The sequence below is a fragment of the Opisthorchis viverrini genome (genome assembly GCF_000715545.1).
Source record: "Opisthorchis viverrini unplaced genomic scaffold opera_v5_170, whole genome shotgun sequence".
NCBI classification, from domain to species: Eukaryota; Metazoa; Platyhelminthes; class Trematoda; order Opisthorchiida; family Opisthorchiidae; genus Opisthorchis; species Opisthorchis viverrini.
This window is the reverse complement of record NW_008751826.1, coordinates 1048361-1062912: the sequence shown is the minus strand read 5'-3', so window position 1 is coordinate 1062912 and position 14552 is coordinate 1048361. Positions and strand designations below refer to the sequence as shown.

General features: G+C 45.5%; 1 protein-coding gene across 1 annotated transcript in view; it reads left to right on the top strand.

Annotated features, from left to right (window-relative positions):
* Positions 1-5510: 5510 nt before the first annotated feature.
* Positions 5511-14552, top strand: part of T265_07414 (hypothetical protein) — a gene marked incomplete at both ends in the record, with an annotated part of 39480 nt that continues 30438 nt past the window's right edge. The window contains one exon of the mRNA XM_009172924.1: positions 5511-5748. Within this exon, the coding sequence (XP_009171188.1) occupies positions 5511-5748 (238 nt within the window). The remainder of the gene's footprint in view (positions 5749-14552) is intronic.

The following is a 14552-nucleotide window of genomic DNA, read 5'->3' as shown; positions in this document are numbered from 1 at the left end:
CAACTTGCAATGTCGATTCCTCGCCTACGTGTCTGTTGCTAGCAAAGTCAGTACTTGCCAGTTGCGGACAAATTAACTGATATTTTTTCTCCACCTCTTATTTTCAACCAGCGGATTTACACAATAGGCATTCAGAAAACAGCAGATTGTGACTGTTCCGGTGCTGACCGAACGGACGACCAGACAAGACAAACACATAAGGAAGGGCCTCCAAAGTGTTTCCTATACCGCTAACCATCCCCTAACCTGTCGGTTGATAAGAGACACCACGAGAAGCACACCAAAACTGCTGATTTCCCCTGTAGTCTGTCCGAATCATCGTTTAGCAGTGAGGGAGGCCTTCAACAACCAGTGAAGTAAATGCACTCAGCTGGAGTTAATATGCCTCTCAGAACGTCAAGACATCCATTGCGGGAATCCGGGACAACAGGACATTCATGTCCTGAATACGGAAGGTGCTTATCAAGTTGGAAGAATCTCCTTCATAACCGGCGATCGGTACACAGTGAGGGAACGCGTCGACAATGTGAGGCGTGTGGGGCACCGCTCTGCCAGAAACGGAATCTTACTCGGCATCTGAGGGACGCACACAGCAGCCGTGTTTATGAGCGATACGGAACACTGGGTGCCCACTTAGACGTTCTTAGGAAACATCTGGATATAGGCACGCCAACGACTCAAACGTCGCTACCCATTCATAAGGAACGAATTGATAAAATGTGACCTAAAATTTGCCTAAATACAATCTGGCGGAACTGCTCTTTATTTTCTGAAAGCTTGAGATTTCTAGTCATGAAATTAACCCACTTCTTCCAAGTTGGCACATGTCGGTGCTGCGTTCGCCAACAAGTGTTTCGGATTTGCGACACATACTACTCACTGAACCGTACAAAAATTGCACATTAGGAGCAAGGCGCCTCCCCATCGGAAAAGGTTCATTAAACTTTCAAGGAAAAATCAACCTACTAAAATCTCTGGAATTTTGCTTTATTCTCTGCGAAATCCTAATGTTCACAAATTTCTACAGATTGTGGATTATGATAGACTTAGCAGCAAACAAAACATGTAACGTGGCGAATCGTTTTCATATCTCAATACGACGGTAGGCGGAATTTAAATCTAGAACATTGCATGCTAGTAAAAGCCGTAATTTCTTCAAGTACATCAAATTTTCATTAGCATACCAACTACTCCGACTAGTTCGGAGCTGAACGATGCTTCCGGCAGTAATCCTCCCGATCGAGTGTTTGTTACCTCATACGTTCAAAATGCAATTCCTAGGTCGTTTGTGACATGGACAGTGCCATCTGGGAAACTATAACACTCGATTACGGCGTTTGCCTTCATGATGAACAACCCAACACATTGTTTGCACAAACATCGCTTTCTGTCTTGGAGAACAGGCTTTCGATGTAAGGACCTCCAGATTGCAAAACACTCGTCAGACCCTTGACAAGGCCTACCACGTTCTTGGAACTCGCGATCATTTTGACTAGAGATTCTCCGTGGGGAAGCAATTCCACCAGCAGTGATGTCAACCTGATAAACAGCTCGGGTGAATCTGTGGCCCCGGGAGAAGTTTCTGACGGGACGTGACTCACGACAAAAAGCAGAAAGTCGTACAAACTTCCGGATATCTGAAACACATTCTATATTGGAATTTTGGCTTTGAATTACACCAAATAACGACGAGCGAGCGTGTTTTCATGCCCGACTCCACTGAATCCCTTATATTTCCTCACGTTCAGCCGGAAATTTCTGCGCCGATAGGAGCTATTCTGCGTTTCTTCCATCCTTGAGTAGCTTTGTGAGCTCAGTTTGTTGTTTAGTTCTTTGCTTCATCAGGATCCCACTAAACTAAACCAAATGGAAGCCGCATTTCCTCACCAATTAGAACCATTCTGTGTCCACTGATTACACGCAGTGCACACCCACCGAAAAGTGGGCCTGGGGACGCGGAAATGTTGAAATTCTTGCTTGTTTACACGGGCCACCCAATCGCTCATGTTGCGCATCTGTCTGACTTGGCGGCTCAAATTAACTATTCTTCGTCGTTTGCTAGAGTGCAAATGGTCTGTCTGTACACCGTCACCGTACTCCCATTGTTCAAATGGTAGCTGGCGTCCAAATGAACTGCCTGTTGCAGTGATTGTTAGCTGTTTGCTGGTTTGAGCTCACCGGCCTGACGTTCCTTTCCGATCGGAGGGAAGATTTTTTGAGTGGTTGCCGTGGGTTCACTATGAATATACGAATATTTCCACAGTTCCAAAACACAACCTAAGTGTGGTTGCCAAGATTGGCAATGACAAAACATCTCGAGCGGTAATGAACCATGGAAACGGATACATATAGATCAATACATCTCTTAGGCACTCTGCTCATAATTAAATGGGCCTTCCTATAAAGTGAAGCAGTTATTCATCGTCTGATTGATGTTCACTTTTTGTGATTTTTGGTAGAAGTTTACGCTCACAATGATTTTGGGACGTCACAGATCTCAAAGTCAGCGTCAGTTCTAGGCACATAATGCCCATCAAAAGAGAATTCTGCACGTCAGTGTGCATCCAACATTCCTCCGCATTTGTCTACGAAGCTGCAGTACGCACTACCCATCCCAGACCAAACTGGATCGGGTAATGGTGACACATCTTATATGGACTGTGCAATACTGTGGCGAGGACAAGCGCTTGGAGCAAGGAAAAATATTCGAAGAACAAGAAGTTTGCCTACCATAAGTCACTAATAAATGGCACAGAACAATGTGCATAGAAAACTAAATGGTTGCATTTTCAGCTGCAAAAGCAGTTATGCTAAATCAAGTAACAGATCGTCGGCAAGGTTTTTTATAAAAAACATCCCCGTATGCCACCAGATACGCAGAAAAACGGAAGTTACTCTTACCAAAGAAGTACTAATTATTGGATAACTTACGGCTTGGAATATTTTATATCTGACCACTGATCCCGGTGCCCTGCCTGGTGCCGGAAAAAATACTCACCGGCAAGGGAACACAACAGCTTTATTGTAAACAAGCGAGAGCATGCGATTGCAAAAGTTACAACGGCCCCGCGCTGTTTGCAGGGCAATTTTTGACATTCATACAGGTTGTCTGGTGGGCGTTTAGTGAACATCCATCGACATCGATCGTGTTTCTTTGACATGCCTGATCACTGTTCATATCCGGTCATGGTTCTATGGCGTGCCTGAGCACTTATCGGGTTTTGCCGAATCGATTGAATGATCGAGTATCCTAGATGTTTGGCGGCTCCCCTACTGAGAATGTGGTGGAGCTGTCGGGTCCCAGCAGGTTTCGGGCTTTCTAGGGTTACTTTCAGGAATCTGACATCCTGACAAAATCGTACAAAGAACCAAGTAGAACAAATCTCTTCGAATTACAAGTGCCCAGAATAAACCGAAGCAATCACTCGACCGCTAAACCAAATTAAAAGGTGTGCGAGGAAATAGCCATAAATAAGAAAAACTAGTTGAGTCCAAGAAGTGTGCGGCCCGAATCAGAACAAACACTGGGTGTGTAACGAATTCACGAAAATGTTGTCCTCACTTGGACAATCACATCATACTTGTTAAATACCTATTAGGACCAAACTTTTCTAGCTGAAGCCTCCATCCAATAACACACCAATGGTATCTGCATGACTGATGACAAAACGATTTTCAACGGACTGGTATGCTTGTGAAACAGATCATCGACCGGACAATAGAGACATGTGGATGACAACGGTGGTGTCAAACATTAGCCAGCGGACTTGTCGCGAGCGCTCAGTCTGCCTTCACCGACAACGAATGGGGACCGAGAGTGCTGTGATTTCGAGAAACAAGAACCAACCGCCTCGAAACATAAGGACGATGGGCATGAATCCCAAAGCAAGGTTAGCAAACATTTTGGTGCTCGTGCGGTATTGCATATATCCCAATAAAATTCGTGAACGTAATTCACTACTCATAAGTGGGATGTTGATCAAACTTTTTGATGCAGTTCTGACGTTGGAGAAAAACGTCGACACAATATCCTGTTTCTTCAGTACCCTTATATCCAGTTTTAACGAGATTCCCCCGATCCGAAACGTGGTAGCTTTCTAAGTATGGCGTTTACACTCATGAGTGAGCGATCCGTATTGCACACCACTTGTGACACCACTCGGGTAGAAGATTCATTGCGGAGATTGTGACAAACACTATGTACTAACGGTATTTTTCCCAGCTTAGATCTCTGTCTAAGCCTACCAAGCAAGCGTCCACGTCAAAGCAACCACCAAGTATACATAAGGTACATTAACGCCCGAAACGACGTGCGGAACACTTATACAGCGCTTCATATACATAGCGTAAGCCGCAAAGACTCTTCGGAAATTTCCCCGCCTCCTGGATGCCCCATTGGCAACCGGCATTCGGCCAATATTGGGTTCAAAGCCGAAAGTTCACTTTCAGTGGCCTCACTGGCTTGCGTATCCTGTCTGTACAGCGTTGCGTTTGTAATCTGTGCACAGGCTGGGCCTCCGACGTAGCAGCTGATGGATTTTCTGCGATGGTGCCTAGATCAAAATTGTCCAGAAGCATTTATAGATTTGGTTTGTGTGGCGTATCCACTTAGCTGAACCAACTTGAATCCCGGAGAGCACTTTGTAGTGCCGGCGAACTATGAGTCTTGGGGTCTACATAGTGTGTCTGCCGCTGTAGCCACAAACCAACGCTCTCTGGTCTTCGCTGAATAAGGGCGCAGTTGCTCTATGATGCCGGCTGAACTGGTCCTTTATTCTAGTGCTGCGGTGATCAGCCTGATATTTTTGTGGCCGGATAGTGTCATATGGAGTTCGGAGCCTCCTTCGGAGCAGTGCCTCTGTTGGTGATATTCCATCAGGTGGGTTGTGCTTTGACGTCGCTACATATACCAGCAGGAACCGTTGCAAAATCCCTTCCGTTGGTCCCTCCCCTTTGGATTGTGAAGTGCCCGCTTCAGAGTATCAACGAAGTGTTCCGCTTGGCCGTTCGACTGTGGATGAAACGGCGACGAGCAAGCGTTAGTTATGCCATACTCCCGACAAAAGTTTGCGAACGCCGTCGACCACCATTGTCAGATACAATAGTCTCTATTGCTCCAAAGAAACTCAACAATCGTCGGAGTTACAGGACTTTCGTGGCGGTTGTAGGGCTGTTCAATGTGAGAGTTTCTGGCCAGTTGCTGTGGGCATCGACCACCACCAAAAAGTGTTGACCACCCGCTGGACCTGCATAATCGATATGAAAACGAGACCAGGGTTGGTTCGGCTTCGGCCACTACCGAACTCACGAAAATGAGATCGATCAAATGGGCGGCAATGTCGGGGCATCCTTCAGCATCGTATCCATGATCTGTTGAAATATGGCCGGCGCTGTTTTGACACCGAACGGCAGTCGAGTATACTGGAACAGACCGCGATGCGTATTGATCGTGACGAGTTCGCTGGATTCTCCGTCAACTTCCACCTGGAAGGTTACTGGAACAGACCGCGATGCGTATTGATCGTGACGAGTTCGCTGGATTCTCCGTCAACTTCCACCTGGAAGGTAGCATCGGCCAAGTCAATCTTCGCGAATCATTTACCGCCATTCAGTTTCGCGAACAAATCGTTTGGAAGAGGCAGAGGGTACTGATGTGTATCCAGCGCAGTCAACTTCAGTTTGCTACCAGAAGCTTCACAGGCCCAATGTTCAGTCGATTTCACGTGCGGCATACCAGTTCGTTTCCAGGTTCGTTCACTGAGCAGCGTGATGTCGGAGCCCGTATGAAGCTGCAAATGAGCTGGGATTTCGTTGATACAAACCATCACAGACTTTTTTCGGCAAGCAAAATCTTCTTTGCATGACGCAGTCATCGAGTTGGACCGGTTGCTTGGTGGTTGCACGATGGTGTATCGGAAGTAGCGGCCTCTGAAATCGACATATATCTTCGTTGTGGCGACGACAACTACACCTGGAACATTTGTGATGCTTGAACCGGCAATGACGAGCAAATTGCCACTCACTGCAATGTCGCCAAATTGTGAGAGGCATCATCTGTTTTCGATCGGGCTTGTTGTCAGTTTTCTTAGGCGCGCTGTGGTTGATTGCCTGTACACAGCGCTTGCAGTCAAAGGTGACTGGCCGATCATAGCCGTGACATGTTTCAGGTTGGTGAGTAGTTGACATTAGGTGGTGAGGCTCTGTAACGTCATTTTGGCATTCTGTTCAATTCTGTTAAGCAGCCGGATTCTGCTGTCAGCATTTTGGGACGACCCTCTCAACAAGACACTGGAAAGCGCCTTCATTAATGCACATCAAAGCAGGTCCTCAATGCGTCTAACATAGTTCCTCTCAAGTGCGTTAAAGAATTAAATGGGTGAGGATGCGCGAAGACTTTCAGGCCTCCAGGATTAATATTCCTGGTTTTGTCACATCAAAAACTATCCACCATGAACGTAATTTGCAAACCAAATTAGGCCTTTCAGGATGACCCACCTACGTTCTGTTGAGTGTTTACTGTAAACGTTATTTATTTTTACACACGCGGACCACACATTCTCCATCGGTTGTGAGTGGCCTCAACGTTCGGAGTATGACTTTGGAGGAACGTCAGCCTACATAGTGCCATTTTGCATGTATGCCTGAAAAAGCATATGAAATCAGACCCTTTCCCAACGCAGCAGCGAGTCTGTCAGGACGAGGATGCTGGCCTCCATGTGACCTGGAGGAACCCGTTATACGCAGAGGAAATCTGGTCCTAAATCTGAGTCTCCGAGATAACGGATGACTCCTCCGGAATTAGGCTTTCGATTGTAAATCAGGTGCAACATATTTTGAACGTCAAAGTGCCAACAGCTTTCACGCTGGTGCGTATAACGTCATGGTGTAAATGGAAATTCAAAGCTGCTTCCTGCCGCCGAGCTCCAACATCTACCAGCCACAGTTCATCTTCCGAGAGATCGTTTCCTTGTAAACTATTTCGGCCTATTGACGCACCGTTGGACACATCAAACTCCTACTGAGGGCTCTCTGTTGACCGACTGAATTCTGCTTCATGTCTAACAGTAGTTGCTTCGAATGACACATAGATGCTCATTGAATTGAGGTAAATACAAAAGTGTTGGTCTCGTCACATCTTCGTGCATTATACGTGTCCCTCAATCACTTACTGCAATTTTGCGTCTTGTGCTACTTGAAAGCTTTACTTTATTTGAAGAATAATGGTTGGTTAGTTCTTTTTGGACCAGACTGCGTGATTCTCAGCGGTTACTCACGGGTGTTTTTGGCTGACACCCAAAGCCATTTTTTGGTTACATCGTTGCGGATCTTCAGCGAATATCTTTTTTAGGAGACCGGTACGTCCTGTGCTATCGCATGCGATGTGAATGTCACCTGAAGCGTTGACAGTAATTCATCCTACACCGGAAGGCGTCACAGAATGCCCTAACATCCAGTCTACCTCACGGCATTATGCCATGTTGTTAAGGGGGCGTGTAGGTTAAGAATCACTAGCTTTTGCGTCTGAATACCTATAAAAGGCAATAGCGACACCGGCGATGACAAAGTTTATCACGCTGATGGTATTTACACCCATCTTGCCAGGAAAACAACAGTTTGAGGCTACAAGCACGCAATTATTTGAAATGTCAAACACCAAAAAATGTTTAAATAATTTGAGAGCAGTGCTCCCCTCGAAAGTCCTCAAGCGTGTGGAGCAAACGTGACAATGAGTGACGGCGATTTCCTCATGTGCTTCGGCGATGGACGCTCGCGGCACAAGTGCAAATCAAACAAGGTTTCAGTCGGTCGGGGTGTTAACTGCAACATGGATCTGCTTAGTGTTCACATCAAATGCGAGAGGTGTTTTATGTAAGCAGACTCTTCAGAGTGAATAATGGGTACTGTCGTGCGTCAATAATGTACCTTGATATTTTGTGACACTGCGTTCAGTGTACTGTTGAAGTAATGAGCGAAATTCAATAATGATTTTATGTGACGTATGCATAAACGAAATTCATCACTGTGCATGCCGCAAAGTTTGGTCTGTTCTATTAGGTCGGGTTTATTTCGTATTGACAGCCGGCAGGTGGTTCAAGCCGTGTAGAGTGGTAGGAAGTTTCAATGCGTTTTGAGTCCGCGTAAGCGCTTATTGAATGTCACACATTGATGACGTTCTTAGGAACGTCCTAACATTTAGGGATGGCAAGCTGATGTTCCATTTAGCCCCAGGTAATCCTTCTATTTGTGCGCCTTACATACAGGGTTAGGTGTCATCTGGTGACCTCTGTAAACAAGAGAACTAATCTTACAAACTGCACTGCTGTTTCAAGAAACTCTGAACTAACCGCGTAGCGGCAAGGCAGGCCAGAATGACAGCTTAGTCTGTCAGTTAGTTAGTGGTAGAACTGTTGACAGTGGAAGGGCATTCAGTACAGTGCACTCGAGGTTTCGTCTCTCCAATGAGCCCACAAGAACTCCACTGCTGTTTCACTCCTTTTGGAAATTGGCAGCAGCGCGCATTCTACGAAACTTCAATGATAATCAAAAAAATCATGGATAAAGTCTCAGTTGAAATTAGCGAAACCCCTAAAATACAGTCGGTCTGGAAGTAAATCAGTGGAGGAATATTTCTGCAAGATGAGTGAGGCTTTCATCCCTGGGCGCGTCTTTCATGAGACCGGCCAACAACCGAAACGATACGATGCGTTCTTCCTGTCTAACGGGTGGGTTCCGCAATATCCCGTTCAACCGTGAGTTAGCCACAATGCCGATCAGTCGCTTGTGGTCGAACGGCATAGTGTTCCAACGACCAGCCAGATAAACCCTAATTCGAGACTCTCCGGGGTTTCGCGAGATGCGCATTGCTGACGATTCCCAGCGCCTGTTCGGCTTTCAGCTCAAATGAGCTTCACTTACGCGACACGCCAGCACTCAATTGGCAGGTTGATTCTCTCCTACTCCTCTTTTTGGCGGATTACAGGTGGCCGAAAATCATCTGCGTGTTCCAACGTGACTCAATCCCTGGTAGGATACAACGATACAATATAAAAACAGCAAATTTCGCAACAGTCCGGCAGCTTCAGGTAGATAGGTAGAGTAGGTAGGTAGAGTACCATACCGTGAAGATTTGTCGTGCGTATACGTTGCGTTCAATGTTTCCTCGGCAAGGCTTTAATGCAAACAGTTTTCACCTTTCAAGGTCATGGTACATTATTTCAGAATTTTCAGAATAGCTAACAGCAAAAAAAACAGCAATAATGCATACACACAGTCAAGAACCTCAAGAACCTCGCATACTTTGAAATGATGCTCGTAGGGCGGCCACTCAAACTCCACTCCCTGAACATTCACCTTCAATTTTTCATAGTATTGCAATTAACGTTGTTAAAGTTCCATCATGCCTTCGACGACGGCGGCGTTCCACACCTGCGCAATCAGGCCTCTCTTATCTTCAGGAACGTACGCCCTTGCACAGTCCAAATCGAAGGATAATTCGCACTGCTCCGTACACAACATGGTACTTCCAACGGAGATTCTGTGTATAGAGTAGATCACTTTTGCACCAGTGAACCGGGTTTGGTGAACATCCACTCATTTGCAAACCAATTTGGGTTATTTTGAAGGGATACTTCGACCGCAACTGAATCTCTCGGTGTTGATGTTCCCAGGGCCGGGTTGAAATAAATCCACATTTGGCGCTTACTACTAGTCATCTTATACTCTTGTTTAATCAACCCGGGTGCAAGCATTGAAGGTTCAGGTCTAAGAAAGATCTTTCAACACATACACACTTCGATAAACCTCTATTTCCTGACGATTAGGAAAACGCATGGGTGCTAAATTTATCAGGTTGTTTAATCATATGATTAGTTGAAGCACGAAATTCGGGAGTCCCTTCAGCAATGGGCGCCAAAATCACGATTACTAGAACGAAACAACGTGAAACTGAGCAAACAATTCCTAGGGGATTCCGCATGGTTAGACGGTGCGAATTGGTTCTTGCGAGACAGCGATACGATAAGCCATAAAGGCCATCATTAACAGGCGCCTTAATTCTCGTCATTCCAAACAAAATTTCATAAACTGCCAACCCACAAATCAACGTATATTAACCAATGATTGTCTGAGACGCTATCCAACGCCACAGCACCAGCTGGATAACTTGTCGCGAGAATCGGCAAAAAACTGCACTGTTGCCTTTTCAACCTGAAAAGAAACAATCAAAAGCCGGCGGACCCTGCACAAATTGATTGCGAAACGCGCCAATACGTGTCAATCTCGTAAAAGTTACTATAGATTAGAGTAATTCCCGGTTTTCATGATCGAGTACCTGTTGTAGCTGAACAAAACTTGATGAATTCGTCTTGCGGTTTGGGTTTGTCAGCTATAGGACATTCCACCGGTGCCTCTGGGAGCAAGTCTAATCATTCCGTTTATGTGGTCTAGGAATTTCATTCTCTCATTTGAACTCTTTACGAACAAGAATTTGAATTGCTCCACTTTTCCCCGAGCGCCCACTTTCAACCCAGTAGCTAGAAATAGTTCTCACAACAGTCGCCAGTGATTTCGTACCTGCTGTACTGATGACACGCGTTTTCTCTCATGACTTTCAGGCCACTAAACTCGTATATGGATGGTAAACCATACTGTCTGAGAAGCTCGTATGAAGCGATCCAACTGAACGATAAACGTGTGTCCAACCCCACTTTCTTTTCCACCGCCGAGTCTCCCATTTTTACGGTGGCAACAAGCAACGAATGAAGAGAATCAATGAAGAAACCTGTGGCTTTCATATTCGGTAGCAATTAAACCCACTTTAAATTCCGTTCCTTTCAATCGCTGTAACGACTACTGAAAATCACCGTTCACGCTCTCATTGTTTGCATGCAAAACTATGCTTTATCGACTTTGCAGAACGTTAGAATTTTTAAACTTACGGCTTATTTTCGGAGGCATCATTTGCTTTGATGCACAACACCAAACTGAGGGTAACGATCCAAATACTGGGCCGTGAAATTTCATGAACACAACGTTAGCTTATATAGGTACTTACCCGTAGTGTCTGGACTGAAACGAATGAACCGAATGTATACTTTCTAGTTTAGAGAATTAGCAGTGTTGTCGAATCAGCCGACCCTCCGTGAACCCTCACCTTGTTCATTCCTTTCTTCTATTTATTATATTGTACAACGCGATTCCCCTTTTTTGTCATTTTGGTCTGTGCCCATACCACCCTTGTTGTTTTTGAGCTAAACGTAGACCGTTTTTGACCTTGTAATCGGACGTGTCGTTTAAGTTCACACGTGGTTTCGCTAGCCTGCAAACACGTGGCTTTGAGTCGGCGTGGACTTTGAGACCCGTTAGGAATTAGCGGTTCCTAAACCGGTTCATGAGAGTCGGCACAGCCCCACGATTTGTACTTATATTATACTTATCGTACCGCATTTGTAGATCTGAAAGTTTTGACTTTTGGGGTTTTGCACGTAGCTCGGCCTGGCTCACCAGATTGCTGGAATCAGTCTATACTGCACAGGTTGCGCTGGCTTGGCCACGTGCTGCGTATGCCAGTCGACCGACTTCCTTGAAGAGCACGTTTCGCACAACCAGGTGAAGGGTGGAAGAGATCCAGAGGCGGCCAAACAATGGCTTTGCAGCGAAGTTTACAAACCCTTACCAGCTTGGCTGTTAATCGCCGTCTTCCTGGATGAGGATTCCGAGACAGGCGTCATCAATGCCTAGAGATACTGTCAGACATGGCCTAGTCGCACTCTGAATAGCGCTCGTGCATCAAAGCTATTGCGTTCAATGCACAGATCCTCTTCCAACACCCCTCTAATTGACAGCCTACTGACCGTTGGATTTACGCACCAATTCATCAACTCTCGCCTGCAATGCGCAGCAAGCTACCCCCCAATGATCGGTGCACGAAACTGCGGCAGCTACAACCACTGTACGACAAGTACGCGGTTGCCACAGCTGACAATGATGAATGATAATGAACGGCCTCGCGCGTATTGATTACAACATCGGATGATTAAGCTAGGGACCATTTGCGTGGTTGCGTTTGTGCGCATATGTGACTGTCAATATTTCCAAAAGAATGCTTGGGAAAATCAGCTCGAATTGATAGTTTGGCGTATGCACGCTTCTGCGCATCGATCTCCTTCCGAGCAAAAATTTATAGATCTGGTATCCTGGAAAGACCGGTCGGATGAATTCAATGCGATGTTCCATAGATGTGTCAATTATTTTTCCACAGACGGATTTTGCTTTGGAAGTGGAATGAAAGACATCGTTCGACCTGGAAGTCTCGATGCTAGCAACATCCAGAATGAAACAAAGTGGTAGAAACAATTGCCTTTGAGTGAAATTATCTAGTGAAATTGACTTGGTATGAAACATGCTTGAACGAATAGCAACAAAACGAGGTGAATAAAGGCTCTTTCGTCCATCTAACCAATTCTGATAATCCAGGGTGCTCGTTATTTCACTTGGGTGGAAGGTTAGCAATTGTCGATTACCGGTTCGGATAATACCATCAGTCCGTATTGTATCACGTTGTGTTGCTGTTTCCCGCAATCGCCGCCGTAAAGCCTCACAACACACATTGTCCACGAAAGGGCGCGGCCAAATTGGGAAGCTAAGCTGACCCAACATCAGATATCTGCGACGCTTCCATCAATATCAGGACAGTCGTTAAGTTGATTGATTGCAAGGGATGCGAAACGAGAAGCAATTTTTAGACTTTCTTTCAGAGATTATGACTGAGACAATATATTTTATGAGAAACGTAAACAATCAACGGTCATTTATCTGGGTTCAGTGGTTGGTGGATATTCGGGCGCGATACAGGTCGAGAGCACGTATCGATTGTGAGAAAATAAACGTATTTCGTGACCTCATGTGCATCTCATTGCGATCGTGCAAAATGCTCAAGCAAAAATAGAAATAGGATTTGGGTATTTTGTTTCAGGCCCCATGCGTCCCATTTGCGACCGAATCAATAAAAAAACATTACCATTAAACTCACATTTATGCAATTTAAAGGAGGTTGTCCACAGTTGATGACACTTCATTAAAGTTAGATCAGTTGCAAAATACACCTTGTGTTTTTGGCAAGACTGGCGCCCACAGGACATCTCAAAGTGTGGTGATCCGTGGACACCACCCGACGTCGACGGCTAGGATTTCGGTCGGCGTGTGTGATTCCACTGTTTTGCAGATAGGATGAAATCTTTAGCTAAATTGTGGAAGCGAAATGCGTTTGGAAAAACCGCAGTGATTTGAAACGCGCCCATAAGAGTCCTCTTGTCGCATGCCTTGAATATCTTGAAGCCTGCGGAGCATTCGTTCCCGGTCACGGGGAGGATAATAGAAAATATCTAGCTATTACACTGCCACGGATTGAACTATTCAGGCTAGTTGCACGTCACAATGCTTGAGAAAACTACGCGCAACACAGAAGCTATTGTTGCAAGGACGGTTCTTCAGGGCTTAGCTGACATTTGTTGTTCTTCACTCGACCTTGGCAGTATCACTGTAAACCGCTTGTACGCGACAGTGATCAATAGAGCAGCTGGCTCGCACGTTCCGTTGACAATTCTAGTTTGGCCAAGCGCACCTGGCGATTGAGTGACTGTCCAGACCGGGGTTCAGGGTAACAAGAAGGCACTAAGTGACTGCTGTCTAGAATATCGAGGGTGTAGGTCGCGATGAAGCTGCTTAGCTCTTTGCTGTTGGGCACCAAATTAATACGGACACGAAGAGCCAAGTACCCTGCACAACGAGGAAATTGTCCCTGTTTTATCAACGGGAACAGCAACAAGACATTCAGATACTTTTATCCGTTGAAATCAAACCTGCAGGTGTAGCCATCCACATTCTCGAGGAAAATATCTTTGCCAAATTAATGGTCACCACAATCTTCAGAACTGCAGTGCACGCATATCTGGCGCCTTAAAGCCATTCCACCCACAAGAAACGGTTTTGAATTCAAAGCCTAGCAGTTCCGGGATTCGGAAATTTTGGATTCTACGCACGCATGTTAAATATTTCTCGCACATCATGTTTTTTAAAGTGGTCGACATTACTCGCGGCTTCATAATACACCCTACTACATGTGTAAATATACATGGGATCGGGGGCGCACATGAGTGACCATCGCTTCGTGGACAGTGGCTAACATAACACCCTATCGTTAGTCAATAAATAAGAAGGAAGAATGAAACCAATCACATGACTGAACCCCACTTTTGAAGGTTGTCACATGAACCATACAAATAATCGATGCTTAGTGAAGAACAATGCAATCGTTCACATGACTGGAAGCCTCATTTGAGAATTTGTCTATCGAGCAGCCCATCAAAAAGTGACTACTTGATACAAGTCCCATGGTTGAAAGGTGATTAGCGGCATGAATGATGCATCCAGTATTTTTTTCTGGGAGTCTAATTGGTGATTGATTTCAGACAATTTCAAGCCACTCACCAAAACTTCCTTACTGGGTAGATAGACCATGCATAAAGAAAGCTAGTGCTCAAGTCACCCTCAGA